The 16,973-nt window shown below is 35.5% G+C and overlaps 1 protein-coding gene across 3 annotated transcripts in view; it reads right to left on the bottom strand.

Annotated features, from left to right (window-relative positions):
- XPO1 (exportin 1) overlaps positions 1-16,973 on the bottom strand; it is a 43,809-nt gene that overhangs the window by 14,309 nt on the left and 12,527 nt on the right. For all 3 annotated transcript variants that reach the window (XM_060026524.1, XM_060026525.1, XM_060026526.1), the window contains 4 exons: positions 16,387-16,459; positions 2,884-2,945; positions 2,612-2,656; positions 351-532 (listed from right to left, as the gene is read on the bottom strand). In XM_060026524.1, the coding sequence (XP_059882507.1) occupies positions 351-532; positions 2,612-2,656; positions 2,884-2,945; positions 16,387-16,459 (362 nt within the window). The remainder of the gene's footprint in view (positions 1-350; positions 533-2,611; positions 2,657-2,883; positions 2,946-16,386; positions 16,460-16,973) is intronic.

Raw genomic sequence — 16,973 nt, 5'->3', positions numbered from 1 at the left:
AAAATGTAGGAATATTAAGAATAAAGTAGACATCTGGACACAAGTCATATCCTTGGACCTATGATTAACTAGACATCATATGAATCAGATTCCAAAGAGTTTTTTGGGAATTCTTAACCTATATTCCTTCCACATGACATGCATGAAGTTAATTTTGCTATAACGTCATACATATTTTTCAAGCCTCCATATTTAGATTAGGCCACTTTAGCACTATTTAAATTTGTAGTAGAAAAGAATTAGGTGTATTAACTTTTAATAATCATAGTTCCTTAAAAATTTACAATCTATCTCCAAATTCCTTGAAATTGCTAGATAAATTACTTAAAAATTCCAAAACAATTACTTGCCTGTCTTTTAAATGCTTAGCTTTCACTTGGGTTATCTGCCCACTAGAGAAATCAAATACTTCTTCACTCAAGAGTTTCAGAATCACCATATTATTCTGACAGAGACTTTCACTGGTCCTACTTGCTCCAACAATGTCACTGATAAAAGTTGGCCAATGTTTTGGCCATTCTTGTTTCAGTATCTAAAATAAGATAGGAAATGTTAATTTCATTTCACTTGTCAATGGTAAAGAAAACAAACTTCATAGAAATTGCGTGATATCAAAAGCAGGAGCAAATATCAACCACCTTTCATTTTCTTCCCCTTTATTAAGACAGGAAATGTGCTGCTCTCTATAGAATGTACAGAGTAGAAACCACAACACAAAGTTCTGTGTCTCAAATGCCCTGTTCCTCCTCTCAATAATCCTGATTCGTCTAATCTAGCTCTAATGTGTATGCGTATCAATATTTGCCAGATATGTGCAAATTATCCTAAGAGACTATAAGATCTAACTCTAAATGATAAAAAGGTGATGGGCAGGGAAAGATATTTTCTTTGGCTGGAATCTGGGCCTTGAAATATAGGTAGGGCTTGGAGATAAGAAATTTGGAAGAAAAGCAGCATTATCGTTGGGGACAGAATCATCTTTGACCAAAAGCCTAATGGACTTATTCAATTTTAAGGTCTGTACTGTTGATTCTGTATGCTAGGGATTTCCCAACAATATTCTGTAATAGCACCTGTTAAGTAAGAGGTAAGTAACTTAACCTCTTTGGACTCCTCCCTCTTCCCATTCAGAGATATGCTAACAACAAGAAGTTCTCAATAAAAGCTAGTTTAACTTAGTGAAAATCCAAGTGTTTAGGAAAACCCAATGTTTCTATAACTTATTAAATTAAAAAAAATGTTTTTCCCTCACATACTAATTAATGTTCTCAAGAAATTTTTTGGACATATTATTAAAGGTAGGTAAACTTAAAATTTCTGACTTTAGAAATATAGAAAGATTAAAAAACAGGCTAAGTATAGAGATCAATTAAAGGGATGCTTGAATTCAAAGGCAATTTTTTCAATGAATTAATAAGACTGAGATAGTGGACATGGAAAGGAAACATGCACAGTATGAGACAGATGAGAAAAATTTTTTTTTATTTTAATAGATCTTTATTGGAGTATAATTGCTTCACAATACTGTGTTAGTTTCTGTTGTACAGCAAGTGAATCGGCCATATGTATACATATGTCCCCATATCCCCTCCCGCTTTAGCCTCCCAATCCCACCCCCTCTAGGTCACTGCAAACCACCGAGCCAATCTCCCTATGCTATGCTGCTGCTTCCCACTAGCTAACTATTTTACATTCGGTAGTGTATATATGTCGATGCTACTCTCACTTCGCCCCAGCTTCCCCCTCCCACCCTGTGCCAAGTCCATTCCCTATGTCTACATCTTTATTCCTGCCCTACAACTAGGTTCATCAGTACCACTTTTTTTTTTAAAGATTCCATATATATTCATTAGCATACAGTATTTGTCTTTCTCTTTCTGACTTAAGTATGACAGACTCTAGGTCCGGCTGGACTCACTGCAAATAACTGAATTTCGTTTCTTTTTATGGCTGAGTAATATTCTATTGTATATATGTGCCACATCTTCTTTATCCATTCATCTGTTGATGGACATTTAGGTTGGTTCCATGTTCTGGCTATTGTAAATAGTGCTGCAATGAACATTGTGGTACATGTATCTTTTTGAGTTATGGTTTTCTCTGGGTATATGCCCAGTAGTGGGATTGCTGGGTCATATGGTAGTTCTATTTCTGGTTTTTTAAGGAACCTCCATACCGTTTTCTATAGTGGTTGTAATAATTTACATTCCCACCAACAGGGCAGGAGGGTTCCCTTTTCACCACACCCTTTCCAGCATGTATTGTTTCTAGATTTTTTGATAATGGCCATTCTGACCAGTGTGAGGTGATACCTCATTGTAGTCTACATTTGCATTAGATGAGAAATTTTTTAATGAGTTCAATCCATATTGGAGCCAAAGAAGTGAAGGTTTTACAGTACCATATCTGATGTTTCCTACCACAGCATATTAACAATTTTAAATGCTAGACAGCAGGCTATTGTAATTACTGTGAAGATTACTATCACTACTCTGCAAGATGTTAGTTTAGTTATTCGATAAAAGTAGGTTAGACTATTTGTTCAACCACTCAGCCTGAAGTGAAGCACTTAATCCTTCTCAGGGAAACAGTGTGTCAACTAAAAACTTACCTGAACAAGAATCATATTTAATTTCCCGATATATACCTTTTCCTTCTAAGAAAAGAAAAAATTTTAGATTAAATGAGGACTTAAAATAGATACATAAATAACAAATGTAGGCAACCCACACCCCCACAGAGAGGAAAAAAAAGACTGCAGATCTATTGTAAATGATTGTGCATATATGTGTCTGTATGTCTGTGACAGAAGTGGGTTTAAGTTGAAGACCCAATATTTAAATGATTTTATACTCTCACAATAATCTGCAAAAAAGCTCTTACCTCTACACAAGTTGGGTCAGATGACGTCTTGATAATGAGGCCAACAACATATTTTTTTATCCCTATTAAAAAAAAATTATTCAACACTTTCATAGCATGCTAATACATCTTCAGGAACCAAAATAACTGGGGGTGGGGGAGGGCAGAGTAAAGTCAGATGATACACCTGAATCCCATCTCCAATTATGGCATTTTTGAAAAATGCCAATTAGTTTAGTGTACTATTCCTTTCATTTTTAGTTTTTGTTAAACTTTACAAAATATTGGTTTAACAATTAGGAACTACTGTATTCTAAGATATTCTTTAATGTTAGACAGTCAAGTATACCAAGCTGTGATTTTTAAATTAAAAACAAACCAAAACAAAAAACCCCATAAAGGACTAAGGTATTGTTCATTTAAATAAACACATTATTTTTGTGGGTTAAAACTACAAAAACCTTTAAGACATAACTTTGTGAGCACTATAAATAAGTTTATGTAAAATTTATAAATCAAGGTCAGATGTTAATCCTTTTCAGATTTATTTTAATTATAGCATTAAGCTAATCCTATAAGTAATTTTAACTTGTTTGTCCTACAATGTAGGAAAAAACAGAGTTAAGGAGGAAGTTTGTTTTTGTTTTTTTTGTGATACGCGGGCCTCTCACTGTTGTGGTCTCTCCCGTTGCGGAGCACAGGCTCCGGACGCGCAGGCTCAGCAGCCATGGCTCACGGGCCCAGCCGCTCCGCTGCATGTGGGATCTTCCCGGACCGGGGCACGAACCCGTGTCCCCTGCATCGGCAGGCGGACTCTCAACCACTGCGCCACCAGGGAAGCCCAAGGAGGAAGTTTTTATTTGTAGTAGTCTTTACTTAAGGGTACCTTAATAGTATAATCTGTTCTTAACAGTTAAGACTTCATGCCTTTTATTCTTTCAACAGTTGACTTCATGCCTTTGATTTTAATTTGCATCATTCAGAATTTACTTGGCATCTACTACAGCTCCCCTCAAAATTTAAAGTAATGTGGTACACTTACATTAACATATCCAAAGGGTCTGAAACAGATTCCCTAATCCAACAAATTATTATTTCCCACTACAAAGAATAAAGACTATTCTCACATCTGTTTAATAATTTAGGTTTTGCCACCAAATGACTTATGAAGATTTTCGAATTTTCAAAGCTATCTGAACTTCAAAAATACAGATAAAGGTTTTACTAAACTGTGTGTACCAAGTCTCATCTAACAAATCTACAACACTGGACTCAATATACACTGAGAAGGAATATGCTAAGAAATTTACCCATAAGGGGTTAGCCAGAAATTTAGTCAACTTGAAGGCAACAAAGTGCTTATTTGATTGTAAAACTACCTTAATATAGTAATCTTCATAAGCTAAAACAACCTTCAAAAAATCATTAATAAATAATTTCCTAATTGCAGAAAAATTTCATGAGTACAATAAAGCCACAAAGTAAGGATTATTCATCAACTGAAAATGTAATGTTAAGTATTAAAAATGTTCACAATATAAGAATCATTTAAAAAACCTGCCTGCCACGTGCCAAAAACTTAACTGTTATATACAAACACATACAATCTGCTGAAAACTACGTTATTGACATTTTAAAAATTTCTACATTAGGCAAAGACCACAGTACTAATTGTTGCAGACAATATCCACCAATGAATGAATGCTAGAACAAATGGGCAACACTTTCAGGAGAAATTCATTATCTGCACACTGTCAAATTATCTTCCCAAGATATTTTTCACTTTCAAAGTGGAAAATAGTAAACCTGTAAATAGAAAACCAGTGGGCACCAACATAACTGATAAAGATTAATAATAAATGAATAATTAAACATATTGACATCATGTACCCCCGGTTTGGTGGACTGAGGACACATCACCTGTGTGGTATTCTTGCTCCAAAATATTGAACCCCAGTCTAATCATGAGAAAACAACAGACAAAACTAAATTCAAATACACTACAAAATAACTGACCAGAACTCATCAGTGTCAAAGACATATCAAGCAGAAATTAAGAACTGTCACAGATTAAGGAGACTAGAGACACAACTAAATAAATTGTAGACTAGGAAAAGGACAAGAGAGACAACTTGTGAAATTTGAATTAAGGTCCATAATTCAGTTAATAGTACTGAACCAATGTTAAATGTTTGGTTGTGATAATTTTATTATGGTTGTCTAAGTTGTTAAAAGGATAAACTAAGAGGTGTAAGTACATTCTGTACTTTTTGGGTCAATGTTTCTATTGTCTAAAATTATTTTAAAAAAACGAGGCTTTGTGGACACACAAAATAAAATCAGATCTAGATTCAATAAGGTGATTAAAACAAAGAAACAAACCGACTAGGGGAACAAGTTTTATTTTAAAATGAGTGCTAAATCATACCATTTAGTTAGGTTAACCCACACAACAATCTCATGTCCTTAATATCCACTAGATCAAATCAAAACAATTCTGGGGCTTCCCTGGTGGTGCAGTGGTTGGGAATCCGCCTGCCAATGCAGGGGACACGGGTTTGATCCCTGATCCTGGAAGATCCCACATGCTGTGGAGCAACTAAGCCTGAGCTCTAGAGCCTGCGAGCCACAACCACTGAAGCCCGCGTGCCTAGAGCCCATGCTCCGCAGCAAGAGAAGCCACCACAATGAGAAGCCCGCGCACCGCAACGAAGAGTAGCCCCCGCTCACCGCAGCTAGAGAAAGCCCGTGTGCAGCAATGAAGACCCAACACAGCCAAAAAAAAAAAAAGTGAACATTTTGGGCTTCCCTGGTGGCGCAGTGGTTGAGAGTCCACCTGCCAATGCAGGGGACACAGGTTCATGCCCTGGTCCGAGAAGATCCCACATGCCACGGAGCGGCTGGGCCCGTGAGCCATGGCCGCTAAGCCTGCGTGTCTGGAGCCTGTGCTCCGCGACAGCAGGGGCCACAACAGTGAGAGGCCCGCTTACCATCAAAAAAAAACACACAAAAAAAGCAATTCTGATATTGTTGACCCTCCTGTTCTTTACAGATGAATTACTGTCATTAAGACCCCTAAAAAGTTAAGGAACCAAGGGGGGGAAAGTGGCCGGGGGTGGGATGAATTGGGAGATTGGGATTGACATATGTATAAAATAGATAACATTAATAAGAACCTGATGTATAAAAAAATAGAATAAAATTCAAAAAAATTAAGGAAAAGGGCCATTATAAACAAATAAAAAAGCACCCCTCTGAAACCTCTAATATAGGCAAAAACGTGGTTTAAACAAAACCAAAAATACAGCCTACTCTCTTAGATTAAATGACTGACAATACCAAATAAGACATTCAGTAGTTTTCTTCTAAATCTGTCATAAGGAACAAGAGTAGAACTACAATTCCTGCCTCTGGTTGAAACATGTATGAGTTTTGAGACTTTTCTCAGCCTCGGAGAATAAGAAAACAGGATCAAACTGATCCTTCACTCTTCTGTTATAAATTAAATCAATTAAATACCTTCTCCCCCTTTTTTTAGAGGCTTCTGAAATTCACCCGTAGATGGAGTGAAGAGTAAAAGATGAAAGCAGGAAAAATGTGAAATAAGTAATTTAAAAAACCCAAAAAACTACAAGGATCTCAGAGACAATGAAGTCTCTGAGACTTTAAAAAGACTTTAAAGTCTCTTAATTTAACGTCACTCTATAATGATCAGTACTTCCATCCATCCAAAGTATTGAAACTATACGTAAACAACACCTTTTTGATCAAGTACTGCTGCATACAACTGTCTGTTTAGAATCTCCTACTGCTGTGTAGCTTATCTGATTAAGTACCATAACTCCTTTCCCCAAATTCCGTCCCATGGTTTACCCAGAATTAAAAAAATAAAAGCAGTTCAATTAAGAAAAAGTTTACAATTGTAAACTGAACCTATATAAAGAAATGGTGGGAGTTCCCTGGTGGCCTAGTGGTTAGGATTCTGGGCTTTCATTGCATGGCGTGGGTTCAATCCCTGGTTGGGGAACTAAGATTCCACAAGTCACACGGCACGGCCAAAAAAAAAAAAAAGGTGTCACACATACCAAGGGAGAAAAGTCAAATGTTTACAAGTAGCAGAGAAAGCTCAGCTTCTGAGATTTAACAGAAAATACTTCAATCCCAGTGTCTATTTATTCTTTGTGCCAAAAGAATTAGTCGTCTGACAGTTGCAAAAGTGACATTTATGTAAAACAAATTTCTTAAAACAAGAACTACCTTTACAAGATTTCATATCCAATAAAAACCATACTAATCAGAAATTATCTGTTTCCAATTAGTCAGAAAGTGTATGTGAAGAGACTAGGATATTCCTTCCAGCAGCCTTCTAAGCTCTTCCTTGGGAATAAGGAAAACTTGAAATATATATATATTAAAAATACAAACTGAAGAACATTTCACTGAAGAGTTCTCATACATAGTTTGTATGCCTTTGACAAACACAATTATGCTCTTATATGGTTACTAAGTTTTTCAAAGGACTCCTACAATGATCTAGCATACTTATATCCATAGCCCCCCATCCCGTTCTTCTAAATATGAACAAAAAAATTCACTTCCAAAGTTATTGAAGTCCTTTGAATTATTTATTGAAAAGGAATACTTTTTTTTAAAAAGGACCAGTCACGTATAATTTCTTCAAAACAAGGTACACTAGTATAAAAATGCCTAACTACTCACCGGAAGGCAGCTTATGGCACATGAATGCTCCTTATCCAAGAGTTTATGCATGCATCTTTTATAATCCAACTCTATTTTCTCAAAGTCAAGAAAAATTTCTTTGACAGTCCCATTTCAAATAAAAACAAAGCAATACCAAATAGCCTACACAATCCTGTAAGTTGATAGTATCAACATTAGCTAGCTAAAAAGCTGAGATTTAAGTAACTCCCATCCTGACTTAGAAGTTATATATCATCTTGCAAGTTAGTTACACAGCAATATTAACAACCTTATCCCTCAGGAACATATTGCAAATATTAGATCTTAATGATAGGGTAAAAGAAATGCATCACAGAATTTGATTCACTAAAACCCTTTAAAATGAGAACCTACTGACTGCAACATACTGATGGTGCAAACTAAAATATGAGTTAAAAAGTTGCAGTCTCCGGGGCTTCCCTGGTGGCGCAGCGGTTGAGAATCCGCCTGCCAATGCAAGGGATACAGGTTCAATCCCTGGTCCAGGAAGATCCCACATGCCACGGAGCAACTAAGCCTGTGCGCCACAACTGCTGAGCCTGCGCTCTGGAGCCTGTGCACCTAGAGCTCGTGCTCCACACAAGAGAAGCCACCGCAATAAGAAGCCCACACACCGCAACAAAGACCCAAAGCAGCCAAAAGAAAAAAAAAAAAGTTGCAGACTCCTATCTCTTGCTTTCATAGTGGCTAATTTTCATACAACACAGAAAATAGAAAGCCTTGATACACTCTTACAAAAGTAAAGCTACAATCAGACAAAACTGAGTTAAATCCAGTCCCAACCATTGTGCAATACTATCAGATGAAATTCACTTTAAATATTTGTTTACTCTGTAATCACATCCTTCCATCAAAGCCATGTATAACTGAAACTTCTTTTCTTTCACATTTTAAAATATTTTACAATGTTGTGTTAGTTTCAGGTGTACAGCAAGTGATTCGGTTATATACAAATAATATACACATTCTTTTTCAGATTCTTTCCATTATACCTTATTATGAGACACTGATATTCAGTACAGCACAATATATGTGCTATACAGTAGGTCCTTGTTTACTTTGTATATATAGTAGTGTATGTTAATCTCATACTCCCAATTTATCCCTCCCTCCCCTCCTTCGGTAACCATAAACTTGTTTTCTATGTCTGAGTATTTCTGTTTTTTAAATATGTTCATTTGTATCAATCTTAAAGATTCCACATGTGATATCATGATACTTGTCCTTCTCTGACTGACTTCACTCAGTATGATAATCTGTAGGTCCATCCATGTTGCTGCAAGTGGCATTACTTCATTCTTTTTATGGCTGAGTGATGTATTTCATTCTGTGTGTGTGCATGTGTGTGTATATACACACACCCACACCCACCCTCCACATCTTCTTTATCCATTCATCTGCTGATGGGTGTTTAGGTTGCTTCTATGTCTTGGCTATTGTAAATACTGCTACTATGATCACTGGGCTTCATGTATCTTTTTGAATTAGAGTTTTCCTCTTTCCTGGATATATGCCCAGGAGTGGAATTGCTGGATCATATGGTTAACTCTATTTTTAGTTTTTTAGGAACCTTCATACTGTTCTCCATAGTGGATTACCAATTCACGTTCCCACCAATAGTGTAGGAGGGTTCCTTTTTTTCCACACCCTCTCCAGCATTTATTATTTGTAGACATTTTTGAGGATGGCCATTTTGACTGGTGTGAAGTAATACCTCATTGTAGCTTTGATTTTCATTTATCTAATAATTAGTGATACTGAGCACCTTTTCACATGCCTGTTGGCAAGAAAGAAAGGCTCTTTTCCCATGTCATACTGTTATTACAAACATCTGTCCATTTAAACCACCACCAATGATCATCAGAAAGACATCACTAAAATACAGCTCTGTCCTCTTTACTTTATTGTCCAAAGGAATCCAGAATAACGTTCCTACTCCTCACTCAATAAAATACTCATGAGAATAAACAGCAAAACAAGAAATGAATAGCTAAAAAACCCTCAAAAGCAAGGTTTCTTAACCTAGGGTTCCCATAGATAGGCTAGAATTAGACTATAACTTATTGCCTATATGTTTAGTAGTTTAAAGAGGAATGGATATTTATTCTTTACTCTTAAAAGGGTTTACGGCCTCAAACAGATACTAAACTCTAAAATATATACGGCAATTAAAATTTTAGTAAATTCATAGCATCACTATTTACAATAGACAAAATGTGGAAACAACCCACGGATGCATAAACAAAGTGGTATATACGTATAATGGAATATTAATCAGCCTTAAAAAGGAATGAAATTGTTACATACTGCAACATGGATGAACCCTGGGAACGTGCTACTGAAATAAACCAGACACAAAATAGTGTATGATTATACGCGTATAAGTTACCTAATACAGGCAAATTCATAGAGACAAAAAGCATAAAATAATGGTTAACAGGGCCTGGGGAGAGAGTGTAATGGAGAGTTAATGTTTAATCGGTAGTTTCAACTGGGATGATGAAAAATTTCTGGAGATGAATAGTAATGATGGTTGCACAATACTATGTATTTACTTACTGACAATAAACTATACACTTAAAATGGTAAATATTACGTATATTTAATCACAACAGAACAAGTTTTTATTTTATTAAAAATTCAACAATTTTTCCTATAACAAAAGAACAATCATAATAAAATCCACACCCCTTTAATAAAATCTATAGGTGGTTCCTGTCTCCTGCATGGATGTAAGGTAAGGATTAGGAATTGTTACATCTCAAGTAAAGACCTCTTACGGAAGTTCCACAGAACTAGGAAACTTTGGGGGGATCAAATGGTTACCTTAACTTCAAGTGGTGGGAAAATACTTTGTCAATTATGTATGATGCTGAAATGCAAAAGAACATCTTGAAAAATACTGCCTTGTTTTATTAGATAAAATGTAAATTTAATCATTATCTTTGCTTTATTATCCCATCATGTTATAAAACTGGCAAAAATACACGAATAGGAGTGCCTGTCACATCTGCCATTAGACTGATATTTCAAACATTACATTCTATGAGGGGAAAAAAGGAGTTTCTCATGGATTTGCTTCAGAGCCAAGGGCTTAAAGAGCCCCAACACTTAAATTTTCTTTTCAAAATGACCAACAAACAACTTTCTCTGTTCAACAGGGAGTATAACACTATCAACTTAAAATAAGTAAACATACACACAGAGATGTTAAGGATGCTCAACAGCAGAAGTCACAGTGAGAAGCAATTATATAGGTACCATAGTGGCTACAATTAAAAACACTGACAATATCAAGCTTTGGTGAGGATGGGAAGCATACTGCTACTGAGAATGTAAAGTGATACAACCATTTTGGAAAACAGTTGGGCAGCCAGCTAAAAACATAAACCTACCATATGATCTATCCATTCTACACCTAGCTAATCAAATGAGTGACAGAAAGCAGATTGGGGGCTGGGGAGGTAAAGGAGAGGGCAATCACAAAGAAGAAGGTCTTGATTACAGTGGTGTTTTCACGGGTATATGCATGAGTCAAAACATATCAAATTGTATACTTTAACATGGTCTATTGTATATGTTAAATCTACCTTAACAAAACTTAAAAAAGCAGTTTTTAAAAGCCAGTATTGCTTAAAGGCAACAAGTTAAACATGTGATATTCAGTACAATGAGAGACTTTAAGCATGCGAGTGACCTGACTTAGTTCTGTTTTTTAAAGTAGCATGCTAAATCCTTTGTTGTGAATATATTACAAGGGACACACATAAATGGTTGTTAAGGAGCCCAGTTAGGATGCTATTGCAGAAATCGCAAGGTAACCTGAGACTAGTATATGATTACTTGGTGAAATGGAGAGAAGTGGGAGAATTTTCATGGAAAAAGGCTGGCAACATACACATTGTGTTTATCCATAGTCAGCACCTGGATATGCAGAGGGCTTTACACACATTACCTCTTATATCACATCCCAGTAACCATGCAACAAGACAATCAAGATAGTATGGCTTTATCACTTTGAACTTCTTCTTCATAAATTCACCACTCCCCTTTTCAATATCAGCAAGTTTGTATATATTTCATGAAATGTAATGATCTGTAAGCCATATGCCTTAACAGATTAAAACATAATCCTTTGGTTTAATTTAAAATAATAGAGATTCCTTAACAAAGATTTTTTTCACGAGAGACAAAGGAGGCCTCCCCCCACTTCTTTATGGTTTGAACCTTCTAAACCAAGCACCAAAATTATTTTTAAAAAGGAACGAAGGTTATAATGAAAGCTGATGTGTATTGCAGACAAGAAAGAACCAACACCACTGACACACCTTCGCTTCAATGACTAGTAACCATTCCCTATTTGGAAATTATTCCACTTTACGTATTAAAATTTCTTCTTTTTCTTGAGTCAAAAATATTGTCTTAAATAAAACCAAACAAATGGAACCTAATTAAACTTCAAAGCTTTTACACAGCAAAGGAAACCATAAACAAAACAAAAAGACAACCTACAGAATGGGAGAAAATACTTGCCGAATGATGCTACTGACAAGGGATCAACCTCCAAAATATACAAACAGCTCACACAGCTTACAAACAAAACGAAACAAAAAAACCCCAAACAACGCAATCAAAAAATGGGCATAAGACCTAAAATGACATTTTCTCCAAAGAAGACATACAGATGGCCAAAAGGCACATGACAAGACACTCAACATCGCTAATTATTACAGAAAAGAAAATCAAAACTACAATAAGGTATCACCTCACACCAGCTAGTATAGCCACCATCAAAAAGTCTACAAATAATAAATTCTGGAGAGCGTGTAGAGAAAAAGCAACCCTCCTGCACTGTTGGTAGGAATGTAAATATGTACAGCCACTATGGAGAACAGTATGGAGGTTGCTTAAAAACTATGGAAGCAACCTAAATGTCCATCGACAGAAGACTGGATAAAGATGTCACACACACAAATATTACTCAGGCATAAAAAAGAATGAAACACTGCCATTTGCAGCAACATGAATGGACCTAGGGATTATCATACTAAGTAAAGCAGACAAAGACGAATATCATATGATATTGCTTATATGTGTAATCTTTAAAAATGATACAAATGAACTTACTTACAAAACAGAAATACAGTCACAGACATAGAAAAAAACCTTATGGTTACCAAAGGGGAAAAGGGATTGGGGGAGGGATAAATTAGGAGTTTGGGATTAAAATATACACACTACTATATACAAAATAAACAACAAAGACCTACTGTATAGCACAGAAACTACACTCAATATCTTAAAATGAAAAATTTCTTGACTTACTTAAAAATGTAAAAGCAAAAATACTGGGAAAGTCATTAGGGTCTTAAATAGATGAATGAATCCCAAATAGGGAGTGGTGCTAGTCACTGAAGTACTTCAATAATAAGTAATTCATTAATTGAATAATTATATACTGAACACCTACATACCAAGCAGTAAGAATGCAATAAAGACATTCTCTGATCCCTGATACCATTAAGCTTATTTTTGGGAGGGTAAGATAAAGAGTGAGAAAAACAGTGATAGCTAAGTGGGATAAAGGTTATAGTGGGTGAGGATGGGGGTGACCAAAAAAACCATTTTCCTGACCTAAAGCAAAATGATAAAAATCAGAGCAATGTAGTTAACTTTGTATTACATAAATCTAAATTCATTAAAATGATTATGAAGGTTATATCTCCCTTGCTCTATTTTTATTAAAATATCTTTTAATTAAATGTTTTTTAACATGTCCTTACTCGGCTGTTATCTGTCTTTTGCTCATTAAAATTTTACTCATTTGTGATCCGCTGGTACAGGACACACTAAGGGAACACAGAGCAAGAGACATCTAACTTACTCCAGAACTGTCAGGTATTTTCCTGGCAAACTGTTTTAGATAATGCCCTTAATTGAAAATGCCATTCCACTAAACGAACATGTGAAAATTAACGTACGCTTATGGACAAGAACCTGAAAGCTGATAAAATATATGCTGGATTGGAAAAAATGTACAAAACTTATCTTGGGGGCTTCCCTGGTGGTGCAGCCTCGGTCCGAGAAGATCCCACATGCCGTGGAGTGGCTAGGCCCGTGAGCCATGGCCGCTGAGCCTGCGAGCGTCCCAACGGCAAGTGAGAGGCCCGCAAACCCAAAACAAACAAACAAACAAACAAACAAAACTTATCTTGGCTTGCTGTTTGATAGGTTTGATAACCAAACCTATCATTCCTTTAAAATACATCAAGCATTGCCATTTTCATGAATGAGCTTGTCCAAAGGGGCCAACCTGATTTTTCCCCTTTTACCATGTGTTAGCACTTATTACATATACGCCTAATTTAATGATATTTTTAAAAAAATGATATCATTTTTAACATGTTTTATCTTCCTACCTGTAATACTCTGACGTAGGGAATATATTTGTATAGTCTTAATACCTAATGGTACTAAAATGGACAAAGACTAGCTAAAGTGGAGACAACAGCTTAAAAGATATGACAATTATAAACAAAAGGAATGTACAATATTTTGGGGGTTATACTAATTTATTTCCAATATCGAAGTTACTTAAGATGAAGGAAAATTCACATTCAGAAATTTAGTATACTTCGCGAGATACAAAATTTTAGGATTGTAAAAGCCTCCTAAGATTGACAAAGTTGGAAAGAATTATAAATGTAGTGAATAAATTTATTTCCCAATGCTTTATAAATGAGATCAATTACCTTAAAAACACACATCATTAAATGCATCATGCAAAGTTGCTGCTGTATATCTAAAGTTAGACAGAGTTCACTAACATTCTCTGGGAGCCATTTTACACGCTCTTCTAATATTGAGCCTCTGAAAGACCCTAAAAATTACATCACACTTTCCCCATGTAATGACTTCACTGACAGTGAAAACCATACATGTGGTGATAGGAACGTCACGTACTTTTAAAGAAGTCTACATCCCACTCAATCTTATCACTAGTGTTAAGGGGAAATGCAAGGGGAAAGGTGATTCTAATTGATGTTTTTTATAAGTACTGCTTGCAGAGAAATGAAGTATCTCACTAATACAGAATAGGAACACATGAATAAAATAGAATTCTCTTGACTCAGGAAGAATAATCACCACCCCGCCTCTACCAGTTTTTGCCAAACAAGATGGTAAGACTTTCAAAATTAAAATTATATACATATTCCAGGGCATATATTAAATATACATATGCCCTGGAATATGTATATATTTTGATACTTACATAGAAATATATGGAAGCTTTTGACTTTATGATAAAAACCAAAAGATGCCACTCCCATTCATGCAGAAAGCAAAAACTGTCAAGTCCTCAGGGAGAACTTTTAGCCTCTAATTTTTTCAGTAACAAATACAACCATGACTGATAAGCTAGTATAATTTTAAATTATTTAATTTTATACCTGGAAAATAATTTGGGAGGATCATCTAGCACAATCCTTATATAATAAGAAGCAGAGGTCTATGTGTTTAGAAATTAAAGAGGAACTTATTACAGTAAAATGGCACTGAAGTAAAATATTACACACTTTTTTGTTGGTATGGTAAGCCATACCCAAAGTTAAATTTGAGGCTCAAACCACAAGTATAAAACAACAGTAGTAAAGGAACCAGGACCGCACCTAAGGTCCCTAAAAGCAGTGATGAAGTACAAAAGATCTATTTGGGCCTGAGTCAAACTGTACTTACTAATTTCTGAGAAAGTCACAGAATGTGATCTAAAATGGTTTCAAACCAAAATAAAAACATTTAAAGAAAGAGGAACCTCTTTGGGGGGGCACTATTTCCTCCCATACTATCATTCTTAATTCAGTTTATGGTGTATTACGGATACTGCCGTTAAAAATTGTCCCAGTGACCTCTAAAAGTGCTAGAAAGGTGTCAAGATTTAAGTCAGACTGAGTAAATCCAGGTCGCTATTCCACCATAAAGATGACATGAGAAAGCAGGTAAAGACAAATCTTAAAGAGCAACAAAGAAAGGGAACATAATTTAATAGGAAAAAATGCCACCAAAAGTAGTATAACCCCATTTTAAAATCCAGACTTCTCTCTTTATTTTTCAGAGATTAAATAAGTAACAAAGTAGATAATAAGGCAGTATGTGAAAACTGGAAGGAACTGCATTAAAGAATTCCAAGAGACTAACTTTGCCCCATGTTTCTTAAACCATGACTACTTTTACTGAGGTAGTGACAAAGGAAAAAGTAAAAATATTAATACCAGGCATCACCACATCTTCATTTTTTGATCTTTCCTTATTTTAGAAGCCAACCTCTTATAAGGTATGCCCAGAATGTCAAAAGCTAAAGTCTTGATTTTTAAAACTTGTTTCTTCCTTTGCTGTTATATTTATGTTATTCCTTGTATTACAGTACTCATTACTTGCTACTGTGTGATGAATTTAAAACAATACATAAGAGCGCATATTCAAATTTCATTCATTTCAAACATGGTCTAGATTAACTATATAAGTTGATACAAATTTTTCACCACAATATTTACTGTAGAAAGTTTCACCAGTCTGGTTTCTGCTTTCCCCCAAAAATAACCTATTCTTCCCCTGACCCCAAATATAAACAGAACCTGCCTTGCAACATGATGAAAGCAGTAATCCATTAGAGCATAATAAACTACTAAAGATTCAACACATTCCTCCTCTCCAATACTCAACTATAATAAAAATGCCAGGAATAATAAAATTCTGAATCTACAATTCTTTAAAACACTTTCCTACCTTCACATTGGTTCCTTGGAAGAATCTTCCACCTTGTTTTTATCACATTTTCCAAAATTTGTAGTCCATAATACTGAAAATTGGAGAATAGAAGCATGTGAATATATTGCTGTAAGACTGGCAATTTCCAGGATTCACAAATGGACAGACATTCACACATTTACATCTAAATTTTCAAAAACATTATGCTACCAAGTTTAATTACATATATTAAACAAGGATCTATTTGCCCATATACTGAGTTTTCATGCATTTTCCTCACTTTATTGTTTACTACTCTATTTAACGTCCTGCTGTTTATACATGCTCACACCAGGAGGAAGAACCAAATAAAAAGCCCTTAGCAGCCAAATGGGCTTAGTCTGTAGAAGGAAAAGTAGCAGCCAGATACGAATTCACAGCATAAATGACTGCTTACAGGCTCACGTACTTTAACACGACCAGGCTCCTAAGAATTTAGCAGCTTGGATGCTCTCAAGCTTCCTACCATCTTCTAGGAGTTGTAAGCTCTTGGCCAAGTATTAAAGTATTGTCACAGATACTTTCTACAGAAAGTGTTTACAAACATCACTGGTGTGTTACTTAAG

The sequence above is a fragment of the Delphinus delphis genome, chromosome 12 (genome assembly GCF_949987515.2).
Source record: "Delphinus delphis chromosome 12, mDelDel1.2, whole genome shotgun sequence".
In the NCBI taxonomy this organism is placed as follows: Eukaryota; Metazoa; Chordata; class Mammalia; order Artiodactyla; family Delphinidae; genus Delphinus; species Delphinus delphis.
The sequence above is the reverse complement of the archived record's forward strand: the minus strand, read 5'-3'. Positions and strand labels throughout refer to the sequence as shown.